The 22,015-nt window shown below is 34.2% G+C and overlaps 1 protein-coding gene across 1 annotated transcript in view; it reads right to left on the reverse strand.

Moving 5' to 3' along the window:
* The window catches only part of LOC145265676 (sperm-tail PG-rich repeat-containing protein 2-like), a 1,924,518-nt gene that overhangs the window by 1,611,848 nt on the left and 290,655 nt on the right, over window positions 1–22,015 (reverse strand). The window contains exon 5 of the mRNA XM_080121737.1: window positions 15,291–15,452. Coding sequence (XP_079977863.1) covers window positions 15,291–15,452 — 162 coding nt within the window. The remainder of the gene's footprint in view (window positions 1–15,290; window positions 15,453–22,015) is intronic.

Consider the following 22,015-nt stretch of genomic DNA (forward strand, 5'->3'; position numbering starts at 1 on the left):
TTTTGCTGTTTAGTACGTAGTGGGAAAATAGTTTTGTCTGGTTGGTACATAGTGGGAAAATAGTTTTGTCTTGTTAGTACATAGTGGGAAAATAGTTTTGTCTTGTTAGTACGTATTGGGAAAATAGTTTTGTCTGGTTAGTACATAGTGGGAAAATAGTTTTGTCTTGTTAGTACGTAGTGGGAAAATAGTTTTGTCTTGTTAGTACGTATTGGGAAAATAGTTTTGTCTTGTTAGTACGTATTGGGAAAATAGTTTTGTCTGGTTAGTACATAGTGGGAAAATAGTTGTGTCTTGTTAGTACATAGTGGGGAAATAGTTTTGTCTTGTTAGTACGTAGTGGGAAAATAGTTTTGCTGGTTAGTATGTAGTGGGAAAATAGTTTTGTCTGGTTGGTACATAGTGGGAAAATAGTGTTGTCTTGTTAGTACGTAGTGGGAAAATAGTCTTGTCTTGTTAGTACGTATTGGGGAAATAGTTTTGTCTGGTTAGTACGTAGTGGGAAAATAGTTTTGTCTGGTTAATACGTAGTTGGAAAATAGTTTTGCTGTTTAGTACGTAGTGGGAAAATAGTTTTGTCTGGTTGGTACATAGTGGGAAAATAGTTTTATCTGGTTAGTACGTAGTGGGAAAATAGTTTTGTCTGGTTAGTACGTATTGGGAAAATAGTTTTATCTGGTTAGTACATAGTGGGAAAATAGTTTTATCTGGTTAGTACGTAGTGGGAATATAGTTTTGTCTTGTTAGTACGTAGTAAGAAAATAGTTTTGTCTGGTTAGTACATAGTGGGAAAATAGTTTTGTCTGGTTAGTACGTAGTGGGAAAATAGTTTTATCTGGTTAGTATGTAGTGGGAAAATAATTTTGTCTGGTTAGTATGTAGTGGGAAAATAGTTTTGTCTGGTTAGTACATAGTGGGAAAATAGTTTTATCTGGTTAGTACATAGTGGGAAAATAGTTTTATCTGGTTTGTACATAGTGGGAAAATAGTTTTGTCTGGTTAGTACATAGTGGGAAAATAGTTTTATCTGGTTAGTATGTAGTGGGAAAATAATTTTGTCTGGTTAAGTCATAGTGGGAAAATAGTTTTGTCTTGTTAGTACATAGTGGGAAAATAGTTTTATCTGGTTAGTACATAGTGGGAAAATAGTTTTATCTGGTTAGTACATAGTGGGAAAATAGTTTTATCTGGTTAGTACATAGTGGGAAAATAGTTTTATCTGGTTAGTACATAGTGGGAAAATAGTTTTATCTGGTTAGTACGTAGTGGGAAAATAGTTTTGTTTCGTTAGTACAAGAAGTACAAGAAGTATATAGATCAAATAGGAAAAATGGCTGACATCTCTATACAGGCGTTTATGAGAAAGTGTTGCACAACGATGTTTTTACTTGTACTTGTGTCAGCATTTTATTTAGATATGTTGAGCCAGCTCCAAGCGAATTCGCAGCATTATGAGTCCACGCATTCCGCCTGGCTCTGTCCGCTGCTGACTTAACTGCACTTCCACATTATTAAGATGCATAAATCAAATCGTAGCAAAATCCAGAAAAATGGAATTGGTTTGAACTTGAATAATGCTCGTTGATCCAAAAGCAATATGGCTTACTCTAATAGTGGTCTGCTTTTATCCGTGCATATGGAAAAATCCAGATCTTATATATCTATAAGTGATGCTTAGAAAGGCTTCTACCATATTTATCTGAAAAATCTTCAAAGAGATTAGAAGGAAACTCTACGATTGGTTTCATTCTAATCTCATTGAACATTTCCAGAAATAATTACTACAGTGCATATTGCTATCGTTTGATTACAAAAAGCGGTCTATGAAAGTGTATGTGTCACGTTTAATGCCTACGTTTATTTGTGAAAGAGCGGTTGCACACACAGAACATATATGAAATTGTAGTATCTTGCGAAGTAATCTCCTCCTGCTGCAATGCATTTATGACAACGTTCCTACAACTTGTGAAAAGCTACATGACAGTACTCTTGTGAGCGTGTCGATGAACCTCGTCACAGCCTCTTTCCTCTCCTCAATTGTTTCGTAACAATAGCCTCTAAGGTTTTTCCTTGAGCTTAGGGAATAACCAAAAGTCATACGGAGTAAGTACATGTATATAGTACACATATACACACACACACACATACACACACACATATATATACATACATATATATATATATATATATATATAATATATATATATAATATATATATATGTATATATATGTGCCCATATAGTTGAGTTTTTTTCACGGTCTACCTGATATTAAAAGCCTACTGAATGATTACTGATTTGCATGTTGTTTTAAATTATTCGTCTTTATGGTTTCTTATAGGGATGGTTATTTCATTTCACTATTACGCTGCATTATATTTATGAATAATTTATACATTCAGAATAATTGCATGGAATTTAAAAAGAAAACGTCTTTGGACACGGAAATATTCATAACTATCTATATATCTATCTATATATATATGGATATATAGATAGTTATGAATATTTCCCTGTGTAATAACGTTTCCTTTACATCTATATATATACGAGGTGCGTTAAATAAGTTTCCAGACATTTTTATGCAGACATTTAAAAGTGTCGTAGTAAGTTTCAAGACCTTTTTCGTATAGACACATTTATTGATAATACATAGATGGCAATCTAGTCCCTTTCGAAGTAGACACTTAAAAATTCAGTGATTTATAACTGGGGTTATGACAACAGCATGTTCTTTTTATTGTTTTGACTCTCGAGTATATATCTGTTATAGTTAGAGACAGTTAATCAACCGAGAACCACATCACTCTATATAAAATCATATAAGATATCAACGGATACACACTCGAGAGTCAAAACAATGAAAAGAGTATGCTGTTGTCCTAGCATTAGTTTTAATTATACATCTTATGAGATGACTGACCGATTTTTATAATTTTAGATACAAATGGATAGCTACAGCTGGAATTGGAATCCACCCTATGTATTAGAGAAAAAAGCAGCCAGTCGGTCAGAGAGAGCAAGGCTACGTAAACATTTCTTCACCGGTCGGCATCCAGCACATCCACTCACCTCTGCCTTTCAGAAACGTAAAAATAAAGAATAATAATTTATCATCTAAAGCTGATTAGTCAATGTGAAATGAAAGCAATATATTTTTTAGATCAACTGTGTTGTGATTTTTCCTTCGCTGTCAGTGGGTGTATATATTTTTGCCAGCAACAAAAGTAGATGTTAGCAGTTATATAGTCTGAAAAAGCGAATTTTGAACAACCGGCCACAGTGAATACGTAACAGACGTGCTTCTCGTTTCGTCGTACATAACACACAGGAAGCTGAGTGCCGTGCCTAGAATGTAACAGCTCTTTCTAAATTCGTTCAACAGTAACATTTCCGGACAAACGAGCTGATCACAAAACAATCGTGATTTATTTTAAAATTGTAAAACAGTGGAAAAGAAAAGAGCGCCAGAGATATGAATAGCAGATTTACTAACGTGGGTGGAGAAACATGGCTACGGATAGAGTATCCAACCATATATGACGGTCCCGGAAAAGTTCCGAATGATATGAAAACGTGGCAAAATAGAAAGCGCGTAAAAAGACGAACGACACGGAGTATAGAGGACGGGATTCTTGTGCAGACAGCTTCAAGTAGTTTTTTTTGTTTATTTATTTGCGGACTGTTATCTTCATCTTCATAGTGGCTGCTTCACGACGTTTCAGCCGACTATTCCTTTGGCCTTCGTCAGGTGGTTCACCGCGACGGGAGAGGAATGCTGAGTCTATTAACAATATACTCAATAGTTACTGTCTTCCATAGGTAATGTTGTCTCGCCACGTTTTTGGCCAACTAATCTTCTGGCTTCTTTTGGTTAGGATTAAAACCGCTATATTCAGACAATACTCACCTGGAACCGTAGAAGCTATATCCACTACGCCACGTTGTTGTTGGAGAGAACACCTCGTGAATTAAAAAGACAAATCGTTCATTATTTAAACTGTCTAGCCAGACCAAATATAGCTAGCGGTAGGGGAGACAACTTTCTCGAGAGGATTTTAAAAAATGTTGACTGTTTCGGCTCGATGTGGGTGTGGGGGGTAAAACATCTTTGTTTCTGACGGATTTTATGAATAATAAATCGAATCTTCGTTTCCCCGCGAGATTGAAACATTATCCACCGTATACCTTGGGATATCGATCTCAAACAGAGAATCTAAAATAAGCCATGATTTATGGTACCATAACTTTTTTTATGGTTATACGGCAGACAATATCGATGTAGAGAGACAATCAGCTCTGCTTTGTTTTAAAAATGATAACGAAAACCAAAACACTGTTATATGTACAACAATGCCACAATCCAATGCTCGGTCAATTCAGTTACCCTCTGACGTTAGAATACCAAAAATTAATTAGCAATAATTCTTGTATGCCATAAATCTGCACCTATAGATAATCGGTACTTACGTAGTCAGTCCGAAATAATGACGGACACTCCCCAGTTAGCAAAAGAAAATTACTGAAGCAGCTTGCGATTTGAAAACCATGAAAACATTTTTTTAGGCCGACAACACCAAACATGTGAGAAGTTATGTTAACGATTCAGGTAAACAGAGGCTTTTTCTCCACATGAAACTATAATAAAGTTGAGAATATTTATTGGAAAAGAAAAGGAAAGATAGTGACGTTCAAATCGTAAACGTCTTCTCTCAATTCCTTATCCGCTGCTTGGGTACCAACTTATTCTCTCATATATAAATATACATATATATACATATATATATAAATATATATATATACATATATATACATGCCTATATATATATATATATATATATATATATATATATATATATATATATATATATATATATGCAAACAGTTAATAAAATATGTTAAAAACACTTTGAAATGAGTTAAAAATATATTTAATCTGAAAAGGAAACATTAGATAAATGGATAGTCCTTAATCCGCGGAGTTTCGAAGAAATACTCGCCTTCTCATCAGAGGGTAGGATATATATATATATATATATATATATATATATATATATATATATATATATATATATATATTCAAGCACTTTTGATTAGGCACCACTGAGTTATTCATTTTTTCCGATCTTTCTGAATAATTTGAGAAGTATATGGACGAACAACAACCTTGGGGCGCCATTTTATATAGCATGCCTATTGAAATTAAAATAACTGCTCGGCAAATCGAATAGTTAGCCAGAAAGATCGTAAAAAATAATAACTTTGTCGCGTTCAATCGGTCGTGTATTAATAATGACTTGCTGCCTAAATATGCAAATATCTATTTGTGATATATGTGTACGTGTTTTAATTAGGTTTATTATATTTTTACAAGAACTGTCTGATGCCATTGTCATAGTGACAGATCGGTGTGTAAAAACTCTCTCTCTCTCTCTCTCTCTCTCTCTCTCTCTCTCTCTCTCTCTCTCTCTCTCTCTCTCTCTCTCTCTCTCTCTCTCTCTCTCTAGCTCGCAGAGTTTCAAAGTAATACGTCATTTTCATCCGGGTAAACATATTAGCAAGTGGACATTATTGTGAAGCTATGAATTTGGTGGTATTGGCATTAATTTAATTTGGATTTATTTGGCAGCAATATAAATCTGAGTTCTTCTTTTGGGAACATTAACTCTGGTTATCTTTTACTCTTGAAAAATTTTAACACTTCCATATCCTTTCATCTGGATTTGTAAGTTTTAATTCTAAATCTACGTTTTTCAGTTTCCATTACTTTTCGCCATTTCATAAACTCTTTGCACTAAAAACTAATTTTCTGCATTCAGGACTACTCTCATATAATGCTATTTCAATTCATACCAGTACCAGAAATTACATAACTTCGCTATAATGTTCATTTGCTAATATCTTTCCTCTGATGAGAGGAACGCATATATTTGAACCTCCGGCATTAAGGAAAATTTTAATACATTTATTTGCGTATTCTGTCGAACAATAAATTCATGTTAAAATATAATTTATAGCTTTAATTCTGTGTTCTCCTATAACAAGCTATCTTACCTATTTTGGTTGAATTGATCTTTTTTATTTGGTCGGGATTACTATATAAATATAAATATAAATATTCACTTTTTTAAGTTAACAGAAGGTTTTAGCTTATAAACTTAATTTTTACTCCCGGATTATATATATATATATATATATATATATATATATATATATATATATATATATATATATATATATATATATATATATATATATGCCTATAATATAAAGCTGAATGTTTGTGTGTGTGTCTGGTCACGAATAGGCTCCTATATGGTTGATTATTTTTTTAAACTGATTGCATATAATGATAGAAGATGTATCGAGACGCAGGAATGGGTATGTTTGATATGGCAGAACGGTGGTTCATTAAAATTTTGGAGTCTGCGTTCGCGCCTGATCCACAAAGTATGAAAATAAAAAAATTAAAAATTAAAAAAAAAGACGTTTAGAAGTGTTTTTGATATAGATGTACATAATAATACTTTGATAAGTATGTTTTAAATTAAATAGGGATGGTATAATAAAATGGTGGGGTCTGCGTTCGCGCCTGACCTCCATAGAAGGGAAATAGGCACAAACTTTTATAAAGACTTTTCATATCTATCGGCGTAATTATACTTTTATAATTATGTTTCAGTTTGAAGAAATATGGTATAAAAAAATTATGGGGTGTCCGTTCGATCCTGACCTCCATAGAATGGAAATATGTCACAAAGTTTAACAAGTTTTTTTTTAATATAGATCCACAGACTATTGTGATAAGTGTTTCAGTGTGAACAGGTATGGTATAATAAATTATGGGGTTTATCTATTTTATTTTTACTTTCATCATATTTTGCTTTAGTTTTGATACCCCCAAATTCAACCCAAATTTACAACCCTTCCTTTTCATAACCTATCATACTTTCATAAATCAGAATCGATTTTCTGTAGGCTGTTGTTGGACCCAGTAAACGACGGCTGCTTTTTATTATATATATATATATATATATATATATATATGTGTGTGTATATTCAAATATATATACATATATATATATATATGTATATCTAAATATATATAAATTTACTTGTGAATATATATATATACATATATATACATATGTATATATACATATGTATATATATATGCATGTGTATATATACATATATGCCTATATATATAAATACATATATATATACATATCTATGTGTATAAGTATACATATATATATATATACATACGTATGTATACATACATATACATATATGTGCATATGTATATGCATATGTATATATACATATGCACATATACATATATATGCCTATAGATATACACATAGACATATTATATATAAGTATACATATTTATATACATATAAATATATATGCATATACGTATATACATACATATATATGCATATATATATGCATACATATATATGCATATATATGCATACATATATATGCATATATATATACACACATAAGAGCAAATAGTTAATAAAACATGTTAAAAACACTTTGAAAAAGAGTTTAAAAATATTTAATCTGAAAAGGAAACACTTAATAAGTGGATAGTCCTAAATCAGCGGAGTTTCGAAGAAATACTTTCCTTCTCATCAGAGGGTCAGAATTAGCAAAATGCGGGATCGGATTTTACATACAAAAATATTTGATGAGACTGCAAGTAAGTCAAAGATCTTACTTGATAACAAAATGTGAAGCTGAGGGAACATGGTGAAGAAAAAGGTTATTTCACGTGAATGGATAGTCTGGTGGAAGGGAAAGCATCCAATGACGGTAAAATTCAAAAATGCAAATCCAAGAAAATTAATTTAATTTTCCATTCGCACAAGTAAAATCCAAGGAAATCGCGTAATTGGAAGATGGTCCAAAATAATCCCAGAGGCCGAAATCTGTACAAGGAATATGGGGGAAAATATCCAATAATATTAATAAAAGAAAAATAAGATATGCTTTCTACACGAACAAAGTGTAATTAAAGAAAATCAGTGAAGAAGGCGAGAGAAAAAAAGATTAGATGGAGATAGAATTAAATATAAAATATTTTATAAAATATCAAATATTTTATAAAATATAAAATATTTTATAAAATATAAAATATTTTATTATATATATATATACATGTATATACCTATACATGTATATACCTATACATGTATATATATATACATATATACATATGCATATATATACATACATACATAAACAAAAACAACCAACCAACACACACACACACACACACACACACACACATATATATATATATATATATATATATACATATATATATATATATATATATATATATATATCTCATACTCCAGAAGTTCTCTCGTTCTTCCCCTCTACCCGGAGTAAATATTGCATATAAGTATCATTTTGATTCACCTGACTATTGAGTGTCGTTTTTACAATTTTTCGGTCGATGTGATCTCTGGCCTTCTTAAGGTTAATCTTGTCGAACTTAGCAATGTTTTTGTTGAACTCGGGAATCTGCATGTAATTTTGAACTTATTTCACGCAAGTGGCCTCCCTTTGTTCCGTCATCAAGGACTGGATGGAGATCCTAAATAATTCGAAATGTTATTTTTCGGTCACTCACACTAAGAACTGAACCTTTAACTCTCAATCATGGCTGACGGAACAAAAGCATGCTATCCTCGTGAAGCAAATAAATGTTTTTCTTCTTTGGGGGGATTGGTTGGTTGGTTGGTTGGTTGGTTTTGTTTTACGGCATATCAACCCTTTTCAAGTTATTTAATGCTAAATCCAGTGATTTTGAAGAAACATTTTTAATGGAGTATATATATTTTTTCAAGTCGCTTTCTATTTAACCCATAGTTGGGACCCCAACAGGTATTACCACTCCGGGTCAGAGTGGACCTGGGAGCAATGGCAATTAAAGGATGGCTCCACACACCCCAAAGCCCACAAGCTGGGGCCTCACAATTGGATATAGTTTAAGTTCATATCCAGTACCTTTTTTTTCCGGGGGTTACATCAGTCGACAAGTCGTGAAAATGACACTATAGATTAGAACCAAATGAATACGAACAACCAATCCACATCTAAAAATTCAGAAACGTAATATTACATATATGCTTTGGTTGTCCTTTTTTCTTAATGTAAATAAATATTTAATCATTGTTATATCTACTGCCAGGGTTCCCAGGTATTTGATACTCGCGACCCCTTACCTAAATGTTAAGGGTTTATCATCAGCAGCTTAATTTCCTTTTTTTTCTGTGAATAGCAAGTAGAAAAACATCTAAAAAATATTTTTTAAGTTTGTAATTATTAGGCTATGACAACAGCATATTATATTCATTGTGTTGACTCTTGAGTATATATTCGTTAATATCTTATATGTTTTTATATAGATGGATGGGGTTCTCGGTTGATTGGCTTTGTCTTACTGTGTCGGATATATACTTGAGAGTCAAAAGAATTCAAAGAATATTCTGTTGTCAAATCCCTAGTAATTATTTACTAGCAGGGGCTGTGGAAATTCCACAGGGAACTCATTCATACATAATATATTGATGTTGGCATTTTGTAGATGTTCAGCGTAAATGGAGACACTCTGATAGTATTGTAGCTTTTTTGTTAAAACTGCAAAAGTATTTATCCAAGCTAGCATAAACGTCCGACGTAACCCAGTTGGTAAGTACGTTTAAATGTGATATTTTATTTCTTGCAGATTTTGTATGTATTATTATAGAGTTCAAGTTATATCGATTTTTTTCATATTATAAAGTTGCGATTTCAAATAAAATATATCTATATGACTTGTGTACATCAGCTATAAGCGAAACATAAACCAAATCCTATGAAAAACTCTTGGTAAATTTGTTACAAAAAATGGAAGTCCATAACAATTAAACGGCAGTCACTCGGATGTAAGCGTGACATTCAAAATAAATAACACACGCGCTATCCTATTAATAATGCCAAAGACAAAGTATCTTGGTCCGACTGGAATTCACAAAAATCGCATTTATTTCTTAAAATAATATTATCGTATAGGTGTGAAATTTTATCCAACCCATCTAGTGAAATTGTTGATGATGATGATGCACTTCAACAGTAAGGATAAATACACCCATAATATCACCTGAAGTCGTTGAACTAACGTAACACACATTTTGCTTTGCACCTAACAAAACGTTGAAGTTTGAAAACTGTAATTGATGACACTACACTCTATGGTAGGCACGACAGGAAGACGAATGAACACACTTCTAAAGAAATGGCAGAAACACTAGAGGAAGACCTCCAATCTGTAGTGGAATGGGGACAAAAATGTTTGGTCACGTTCAATGCCGCCAAGACTAAACTAGTTTCATTCAATAATTACAAGAAATCCTCTCTACCACCTATAGAAATGGCCAACGACTCTTTATCTAAGAGTACATCTTTCAAACTCCTTGGCCTAACGTTCACTGCAAATATGAGTTGGAACAATTACATTGAAGGCATTGCTAGGGCCGCTGCAAGAAAGGCGGGCTCTCTCTACCGTGCTAGACAACTACTAACACCCGAAAGTATCATGTACCTCTATAAGGCCACCATTCGCCCATGTATGGAGTATTGCTGTTACATTTGGGCTGGTGCATCTGCAACTAGTCTTTCGCTCCTTGACAAGGTTCAAAAGAGTGTCGCAAACCTGATAGGCCCTGAACTGGCATCTAAGCTTCAACCTCTGTCCCATCGACGAAATGTTGTATCCCTCTGCTTGTTCTACAAGTATTTTAGTGGTGAATTCTCTGACGAGCTGCAATCACTTGTGCCCCCACGACGTGAGCACCCTCGACAAACCTGACAGGCTGCTAAATCCCACCCCCACACTGTAGAGATTCCTAGATGTAAAAGGTCTTTCTACTCTAATAGTTTCTTCCCCAGAACCGCTAGACTTTGGAATTCCATTCCAGGTCCCTGCTTCCCCAACAGTACTGACGTGCAGAAGTTCAAGTGTAACGTGAACCGACATATTACTGCCCAAATCCCTACATAGTACCCCAGTAGTCGTTGCCCCTGATAGTAGCCCCTACACCAAAGTGGCAATTTGCCTTGTTTGGGGTGAAAATGTAATACAAAAAAAACTACTTTTAAAAAGACTACGTACTCCTCTGTCGGCGACCCATTGGTTGGGAACCCCTGATATAGAAGAGAGAAAGAAAAGGCATCTGTATACCGAAGCTTTATTATAAGTAGCATACAATCGCATTAAACAGTATAAATAAATTTATTCTCAAACGTCAAAAAAAAGTAACTTGTTACAAAGTTAAACGTTCTCCTGCCACGTTGTAATTAATTGCTGTTGTGGGTTTAGAATTCGTTTAGAAAAATATATTTTTGTTTTACTTTGAGTTTTACAGTTAGAAGCGATAATCCCACTCAATAGATGTGCGATATATATTGGGACCCTATGCCAGTAAATAGAGATTAATTAAACTAGTGTGGATTTTGGTGAAGGTCACATAAGTACATGTCAGGATAACGTAGTTGCAAACGGAAATGTACCAAGTGGCAGACGGCGTGATTGAAACGGAAAAAGAAAAGCTTGGACCCCCTTGACAAAATAGATGTCGAAAATATGAGATGACGTCAAGTGTTCAAGCGAGAGAATAGATTTCATGGTCTCTCTCATTCGTGAAGCGATACAGAGGGTGCGCTTCCGACGATGTAGAGATAATCTTAGCGAATATTACCTCAAAATTCTGTCCATCTGCGTCTCTCAATTCCCGAGATAGAAAAATAAGTTAATAAAGAATCAATTTTTTAGCTATGAAGCCTTTTTTCTCCATAGGTAAATGTTTTCTAAATAAAACCTTTGAAAGCTCGGCAGATTTTCCATTGTGCTTCATGCACGAGTCGCTTTGTTCCTCTAGCTAAACAGATGAGGCGGTCAACAATCACAGAAGCATCACAAACCACACATGCAAAGACGACAAAATGAAGAGACGCTCAATAGATAGAAAAAAAATCATCTGCGCATGTATTTACAAATATATTTATCCTATTGCTGTCTTGATTGCTCACTAGAAAGAAAAACGTGTTATGTCTACGTATTGATAGAGACTACCATGTTCAATCTCTTTGTTTAATGCAAAATGTTTCATCTAATATCAAACAGGTCATAGCATATATAACTACCTTTCCACTTAGATTTGGCAGTATATTTATATTATATAATTATAACAACAGATGCATGTATGTGTGTGGGCCTGCGTGTATGTAAATATTTAACTGATAAACTTTTAAATTACTGGTCACACAACATTGGAATTAATAGAAAATAGCAATCCTTTAAAATGATTGTTTGTTTAGCATTAAATGATACATACGATGCCTTATAGGTCATAACATATAGGACGCCCCTTCCAGTTAGATGTTGTAATATCTAATATATAAATACCTATATGTCTGTCGGTCAGTCTCCATATTTTCAAACTTCATCTCCACCGAAACTAAAAGTCAAAGAGCGGCGCTAGGGGGCTCAATGTTTTTTTTTTTTTGTTTTTGTTTTTTGTTTTATTTTTTTTTTACGGGCCATTCTTTTATAGGTCTTTCGCCAATTAACATTTTTAAGGAGTCAAAGATGGGTCAAATTTTTTAAAAATCGTTAATTTTTAATCGGTTTATATGGCTGTCACGTGGGTACAATAGTACATTACTAGCTTTGAATGTTACAGATTTGGTTTCGATTCTGACTGATGGCACCTAAATATATATATATATATATATATATATATTTTTACTTTTGAAATCACGACTCTATTATAATATATATGAAATCTAGACAAATTAAAATATAATATTAAAGCGTATTTTACACCGGGACAACCCGGGTGGCATCCCGCTAGTATTAATATCATATAATTATTGGAAGATATGCCAAAGCGTCCTCTGAATGTACAATAGTATGTTAAATTATATATTTTGAAGTAGCATCTCGTTCATCTCCATGGTGTATACTAAAAAGAGGGGATGCGGATGTATACGTGTTATGAAATGTTTATTTCATTGTCTGTATTATCACAACTTTATATAAAACCATAAAATCCGGGAAGCTTATAACAATTAGCGCACAAAATAGGCATAGATCTGAGCTGAGTGTTCCTATTAACTTGCCTTCTTGTGCGGGCAGACTTAGATAAAGGTCGGTATCTATGTGGAGAAAATACAGTTCCCCAAAAAGTGGCAAACTGGTGTAGGAAAAAGTACAATTGCCTCAGTCATAAAGGATTTCTCCTCCACTGACTGAGGACAGAAAAAGGTGATGTGTAGGATCAGAAAAAAAAACAGATTCCACATTGTGATGAGCTGAGTGTTACCGACACCTCAGCCCGTCAATTCCCAAGTTAGAAGAACAACTTAAGAAGAAAATACGTTTAGCGAGACAGTCTCTCCTTCAATAAATAAGTTTTTTTCTCTCTCTCTCTAACGAAAAGTTTTGAGAACTCAACAGAGTATGCATTGTGTTTCATACTCGAGTAGTTTTGGTCGTTTAGCTAAACAGACAAGACAGTCAACAAGCAGAAGAGGATTACGACCCAAACATGTGAAGATGACGTAAAGAAGAGACGATAAATAGATAGAAAGACCAGCACCTGTTCAAGTATTTACAAAGACATTTATTCTATTGTCTTGATCTTCGTTTACCGTAAAATGTTACCACTGATGCCCAGCAGCTCATAACTTATATAATGCTCTTTCCAGTTAGAAATATAGAAGTTGCAATATATTAATATTATGTAATTCAATCAACACATGCATGCGTGCGTATGTGTGTGTCTGCGTGTAAATATTTAACCGATAAACTCTTTCTTGCTAGACGCTGCAATATATTAATATTATATAATTCAAACAACACATGCATGCGTGCGTATGTGTGTGTCTGCGTGTAAATATTTAACCGATAAACTCTTTCCAGTTAGACGTTGCAATATATTAATATTATATAATTCAGACAACACATCCATGCGTGCGTATGTGTGTGTCTGCGTGTAAATATTTAACCGATAAACTCTTTCCAGTTAGACGTTGCAATATATCAATATTATATAATTCAGACAACGCATGCATGCGTGCGTATGTGTGTGTCTGCGTGTAAATATTTAACCGATAAACTCTTTCCAGTTAGACGTGTCTGCGTGTAAATATTTAAGCGATAAAAGGAAATAATAATCAAACACCAAGGATCGATTATAACAAATAAAATCTTTGTTTGGATCGATGAAAAACGCGTACAGAAATATGTAGGCAAGTTTAAATGTAAAATGTTCATTTAAACTTGCAGACATATTTCTGTTAGTTTTTTGCATGCGCAAACTCAATCATAGCTAGAAGTGGTTTAATTTTAAATCTTTCTTGTCTATCTGTCGGGTTAGCTCCAACATGAGCGAAGGTGGGTGGAGTGATAAATATTTTGGTTTCGATTTCGGCCGATGGTGTCCAAGTCATTTTTTTTAACTTTTTAAATCAGTACTAGGCAGAGATGATTTGTGTAGCCGGGTTCGAATCTATCGACTGGTGTTAATCGTGACACCCTGCACTGAAGATTCCTGAAAGTGTCTGTAGGTATTTAATTATTATAGTAAATAATTATGTCATCCCCTTTAAGAAACTCCTTTCTTGTCGTTGAGTACTTTCAGTTGAATTAAGTCGGTCAATTTATCTCTTATGCATAGATCATCATATAATGATTAGATCACTATGACTGACGTAAAAATTTAAAAAAATAAATAAAATGTTAAAATTCATGGTTATTTTACGCGATTAACGGTACCTGAATGGATACGGTCCTTATTAATCAAGCCAGCGATGACTTGTGTAACCGGGTTCGAATCTATAGACTGGTGACACACACACACACACACACACACACACACACATATATATATATATATATATATAATATTCAATAGAGAATTTGCTCTGTAAAATACAGCATTCGTATGAATTAAAATACATTCAAGCTTATATGATAATCCGGCAAGGCAGAGCGCTCCAGCCCCGCTAGTATTATATATTTATTGGAAAGATATTGCAATTCGTGTTTTGAATATACAGCCAATAGCATGGCATTAAGTTATTATACTTAAAATAATATTTCGAGGTGCCATCTCTTTCCCAAATATTTTGAGTTATTCTTTCTGCATTTATATATACGTATGCATTTGAGAACGTGTTCATGTGTGTCAAAGTCTTTAAAATTAATTGACTACATTCACTTACCGAACGTGGTCTATAATAGGCTGGTCCAATTGTTGTGTCTCTGTCCGGGGCTTCCTGCTTTTTAAGTGTACCATCTTCGCACTCTTCGTAGCCGTAACATTTTCCGGGGATCGGAATGGATGGAGCCTCAACACGATTAAACTTAAGCCTGCTCGATGTACGCTGAAAAAAAGACATGAGAACGGGTTTTACACTCCGTTTATTTCATTAACTGTATTATCACAAATTTACACAAAATCTACAAATCAGTGAAGACTATAACAATCGTCACAAAAAATACGTTTCTATGTTTAAAATAATAAATGCTCACGCTAACACGACTAAAATGTTATTTTATGTCTTCTTTCAAATTATACAGAGTGACACGATAAATTGTCGCCCTGGAGAAAACAACGTTAAAACTTTATCTAAAAACTTTTATTCAAAAAATCAATTCAATTGATTATATAGTAGAGTGAACAGTTATTAAATGTAGCAACCTTAAGCCTCGAAACGGGACTGGAAATGGGAGCATGCCTTTTTCCATAATCACCAGCGGAAGCTCAGCGAATATTTGACGGATGGCGGCGATCAGACTGGTTTTTGTGTTGTGGTAGCTCATGTCGGTGACGTATGACCAAACGAAGTAGTCAAGTGAGTTCAGTTGGGGGAAGAGGGGCTCCAGTGAGAAAATAATACAAAGACGTAGCACTCTATCTGAAGTCAGTCTGGGTCACTTTGAACTCGTGGGCCAGCACCGAATCTTGCTGCCACACCCACGATTTGCGTGTGTTGATACCCTGGTGCAACCAAGTGGCCGATGAGCAACCCGATTGAACCAGTGTACCATCATATTTTCAGCACATTCAGGTACACTTTGGTGTTTACTTTCAATCCGACTTAAAAGATGTGAGGTGGCATGATGTGGCCCTCACTTAAAATAACACCAAAGACCATAACTGTGGCCGAAAACTTTGTTTTCATCACATTGAGCCCGTCTATGTTATTCAGTACAATCCAGCGATGCATTTTGAAGGTGCTGGCAATGGTCCTGTTGTCATAACTAAAATTGATAGTAAGCATGAGTTGCACAGCGGCGCATCTCCGATCTCGCTCGTTGAGCATTGTGTCACTTTCAGACATGATAGACGCCTCCTATCGCTCTTGAGATTTGTACACAACTGGCCAACTAGGTGATGCTCTCCAACAAAAAACGAAATCTGGGTTTAATCAAACGGAAATCGAATCATGCCCCTCTTCAAGGGCGATCATTTCATCGTTACATTACTTTATTACTATATTTTTTTAGATGTGACTTGATAATCAACATAATATTCTGCTTACTCAGTCCTTAGTCAGCCAAACTTAAAATTTACATGTATATATATATATATATATATATATATATATATATATATATGTGTGTGTGTGCGTGTGTGCGTGTGTGTGTATGCGTGTGCATGTGTGTGTGTGTAATGATTTAAGGTAATACACTCACGGTTGAAATAATAAAACATGTTCAGCTCTACTAACGTATTGAGCACTTTTTATCCTTATTTTTTTAGCAAATACACCTCTTAATATATATATATGCATACATATATATATATATATATATATATATATATATATATATATGTCATCCACATACAGTACTGTTTCGTTGTATCACAACTCATCAGTGCGACTAGACAAACACCTTTCCCCAGCCGTGGATCGAACCTACAACCGTCGCATTGACAGCTCTAACCATCGGGCTACGAATCAGTGCCGCAAATATTTCTCCTCGAGTATGTATTAAATCCACGCTCGCCCCTCGCAGAAAGTGCTCAAACCATCCTTTGTTGTCAAACAAATAAATAGTGGGCTTCGCTTAATTGCTTAGTTTCTTTTTATTTAAATATCCTTCAGAAAATTATATTTTTTCAAAACGGAAATTTTGGACAAAGAATACAAGAGGTTTTTCCATGGATTTTCCATGTGCAGCGCAATCACGTTGACACACAGGTTCTCGCCGGGTCTCTTTTACAGTGCTCAATTTGTTTGCTTATTTACAAACAAAGAGCTTTGCAATACGCTAAGCAAGCAGCGGATGAAATCGTTTATGACGGTACACTCAAGAAGGGAAACTTAAAATAGTAGTCATCCGCAGAGAAGCTGTTTCGTTATATCACAGCTTTTCAGTGCTATTAGGCTAGCACCTATAGCAGGCCAGCCGACGTTGCCCAGTCATAAAATAGGATTAAATATTTTATTTTAAGTCATGCAGATTTCGTATTTATTGTTATAAAGCAAATGCTCTATTTATTCTAAGATTATACTCAATATATATAGTAATGATTTCTAAAGTAAAAAAAAAATGACTTCGATGCAATTAGCCGAAATCGAAACAAAAATCTTCAGGTCTCTATCTCCGCCGTTACCACCTTAGCAATCGCAAATGAGTAATAATAGCTATAAAAAAATAAATAAGCGGCTTTCAGCTAAATAATATAGATAAATGCCTGTTCAGAATTAGTTGACTTTATCTTGCCAAAGCAAACTGTTTTTTTTAGTTGACAACTATTGTCATATATAGAAACTGTATGCACACAAACAGACAATACCAGTTATATACCATATATATATATACTCGGGGTTTTTTTTTCAAAAGTAATGGACTAGTGAATTCAACGAGGTTGTTAGATAGTGCTCAATAAAAAGAGCTGATAGTACTTGTTTATTGTTATATAAACATGTTTACATCCGCTGCTACAAACAGCCACTTGTTTCAATCAAACAACAGATATCATCAGCATGTTTGTAGCAGCGGGATGTAAACATGTTTATATAACAATAAACAAGTATATATATATATATATATATATATATATATATATATATATATATGTATGTATATATGTGTGTGCATGTTTTGCTGTAACTTTTTATCTAGTTATGCACAATGCAGAAAATATGCATAAATGGAAAATGAACGTAATAGTTAAATGAAGCCAATCATCCAATAAGGAATCATAAAACAAATGAAAAAAATTACTTAATGAAATTCATTTTCCAATAGAATATGCAAATTTGTTAACGTTTATGAAGTTGCTCGCATATCCACGACTGAGTTCGTTTTAATTAAGTGTTAAATTGCAAAGTAGATTTTTAATAGCAATGAAAGTGCGACGCAGATCAACTTTATAGGTGTATGCGTAGACAAATAATTAGAGTCACGTGTGTGCGTGAAGAGCGAAAAAGAGAGAAAATATGGCCGAGATATTTAGAAGCACACAAATGTTTTGTGTCCAAAATAGATGCCCGTAAATGTGTTCGAAATTCCACAGAAAAGATGAAACCGTGTGTAATTCACTACAAAAGGAGAAAAAAAGGGGTTGTGAGGCTTTTCGCCTGCACAAATAAATGAAGCATTAGAGTTTCGTTTCGATACAATTCGTTTACTTACTTTCAAAGGACTTATCGCCTTTGATCACTTCACGCTTGCACGACTTAAGCCGTTGCGATGTTAAAACCGATTATCCCATGAGTCGGACGCACTGGACTACCTCTTCTATGAGTGTTTTTTCTTGTGCTTCCCTTAATTAAACCATTTGCACTAATCTGTTTTCTTCTTTAAATGCGAAAAGACTGTATTTCTGCCAATATTTCCATGATTATTTTTATCATAACTTGAACAAAACAAGAAATATTTACAATTAAATAATGTACAATCATTTTATTTTAATTGGTTTACTCGTTAAGTCAATATTTTTATGGGTATGTATATATATATATATATATATATACATATATATATATATATATATATACTAGCAGAAGTACCCGTTGTTAACTGGGTTAAAAAAAAACTACAGAAAATGGACTGTGATTAATGAAAGTATGATAGGTTATGAAAAGGAGGGAGTTGTTAATAGATAGGTTTTGATACTGAAAAATTTTACCCTAAGCAAAATATGATGAAAGTAAAGATAATTTTCGCGAAAATATATACTTTTTATATCAACTTTGTTTCCATTCGTAGCCAAGAGTGACTAACAAAATGATGTTTCCTTACAAAGAGAAAAAGGTTATATATATAATAATATAAATATCCAAAAAATAAATATTACCATAGTCAATAAAAGTTACTTTTATGGTAGAAAAGTTCATTGGTTTGTATTTTTAAGTAGTTTGTAAATATTTTTTTTTTAATTCATAAACCGGTTTAAAAAAATCAAAATGGCAGCGACTTTGAAATGGAGAGCCCCGTTTTCAATTTGAAGGATGGGCACCTGAGCATTCTTTGTTAACAATTTAAGAGAGTTCCGTCAACGTAAGGAATATTTATAAACATATTTTAATGTTTTCCGTTATTTTGTGCTTGAGGAATATTCAATTATGACATGTGTAGTTTATAGAAAAATTCATTTAAGTAGTTATCGCCTCAAATTTCGTTTTAATTTCGGTTCGCTGAAATTATTTCAAGTAAAGAGCATTAAAAACTATTTCAAAACAAAATAAAAACATGAACTGAACTTTTATTGACTATGGTAACATTTATTTCTTGTATATTTATTTTTTCGAGTAGTCGTTTGTTTACTTTTCTGCTAAACACTCTTACTAAATAATATCGACAAAATATCGAAAAACAAAGAAACAAAAAACAGTTTTGAAAAATAATGAAGCTTTAATTACTTTAGTAAAATACTCCGAAACAGCAAAATGGAATATTAAAAAAGTAAACACGTAATTACTTTAGTTTTTTAAAGCAAAGAATCGATATAAATAGGAATAAGAAGAAAATGGCGCCCTTTTCAAGCAGAACGGCTTCGTTTCAGTTTTACAGTATCGAACTGTGTAGTATTGCGCCGTCGGATTCAGGGTTGTATTAATGTAATATAAAGAACACGCAGAAAGGGTTGTAATCAACTGAATTCCTTCTAGTACACTGACAAAAAAGCGTAAACAGATATATAAATAAAAATAAAACGGTTATGAAAATGTTTTAAAAAGACACATAATAATAATAATAATAATAATAATGATATAATACTCCCTATTTTGGGTTGAGCTTATTGGGAAGTGATATACAAATTACCATTATCGTATGTAGCGATGCTCTTTGTGTAAACAAATTGATCTTAGGTATTTAGACGATGTCAAAATATTGTTAATTCACTACCCGCATAGCAGCAGCCGAATAGCGCAATGGTTAGAAGCCCCAACTGTCATATGGGCGGTCGGGTTTCGATCCTGCCCTGAGGTTGTTGCTTGTCTAGCCGCACCGATGACCTGCTCTGTGTAAACAAATTGAGCTTAGGCATTTGGACGATGTCAAAAGCTGTTAGAAGCTCTGACTGTCATATGGGCGGCTTGAGGTAGTTGCTTGTGAAACAGCGAAACAGTACTGTATGTAGATGACTATATATTTATATATATATATATATATAGAGAGAGAGAGAGAGATAGAGAGTAAGAGAGAGAGAGAGATAGATATATATAGGTAAAGATTCTTGGCCCACAACCAAAGGATAAGGGTTAGGTACGTAGACCCTGTCAGCTGCGGCATACATGACCCATCGGCGTGTGGAGTATGCTCTGGTGCCCAGCAACCTAAGTTCCAGTCATGGATCAAATAGCATGCAGGGGAAAGGGCTCCCGTAAGCCGTGGTGAACCTTAGGAAAAGAAAAACCCTGATATAAAACCTGCGGCGACTGCTGCATCCAATGATGTTGACTTGCTCTTCTTTTTCGTTCAATGTGGCAATTGTTCAGAGAGTGGGATTGGCTCGGTGCAAAGTCTTTCCTCACTATAAAATGTTTCAAGCGCAGGCATTACTTGATATGCAATGGAATACACATTTTACCACCAGTGTGTATTTCGATAATAAAAAGACTGGCTGTGGCCTAAAACGGCAAACAAACATTCAATGAAGGCTGATGCAGATATGAGCGTCAATAAAACGATCCTATGTTACCAAAACTATCTTGTGTCAACTGCGGGCATACCTGAAAGATGCAGGCGGTTTAGAAGTGACCGTTCAGTTGCTAGTGGCGCTCATGTCAGCTATGCCAAAGAATACCTTAGTTTGTCCGTGCTTAAAAGCCACTTTCGTGCGGTTCCCCACTGAGCTGTCTTCCTAATGGCAATATTCGATAATCAATATGCTGCCATTATATATATATATATATATATATATATATATATATATATATATATAATTTATTTTTTATTGCCGTATCTTTCTGCTAAGTTACATTATTGTTTCAGCTACCCGGCCGTTTTTTTGGCCGTCTGTAGCTTCCTCAGACTTTTACAGGAATGTTCGTTGTTATGGGATGAAAGAGTGAAAGAGTGAACAGGGGATGGGTGCAAGAAGAACGGGAAAAAAGAGAGGAAGGGAACAAGGGGAAAGGTGGGATGGGTGCTTGGTCTGTCGGTAATGTTTTAGTTTTGGAGTTTAAGGAACTTGTGGGTGAGGGTCTGGGAAGTTAATTTCTGGTGTGGCTGAGGGCATAGGGATACGTGGAGGGGAAAGGGGAATATGTGGGGGTAGGAGGAGGGGGTTACTTTAAAATTTGAGTCCTAATGTTAAAGTTTTTGGCGTCTCCTTGGTGAGATGATTTCTTGACCTGTTGGCTGTTCGCTTAGGTTCGCAGGCGGGGTGCTATGATTCGGTTTATTTCGTTTTTATTTTTGTTAATTGTTTGGAGAGGGTTAGCTAGCGGCCACGCGCGTGAGCACACACATGCGCACGTACACA

The sequence above is a fragment of the Euprymna scolopes genome, chromosome 40 (genome assembly GCF_053919585.1).
Source record: "Euprymna scolopes isolate OS-2025 chromosome 40, ASM5391958v1, whole genome shotgun sequence".
In the NCBI taxonomy this organism is placed as follows: Eukaryota; Metazoa; Mollusca; class Cephalopoda; order Sepiida; family Sepiolidae; genus Euprymna; species Euprymna scolopes.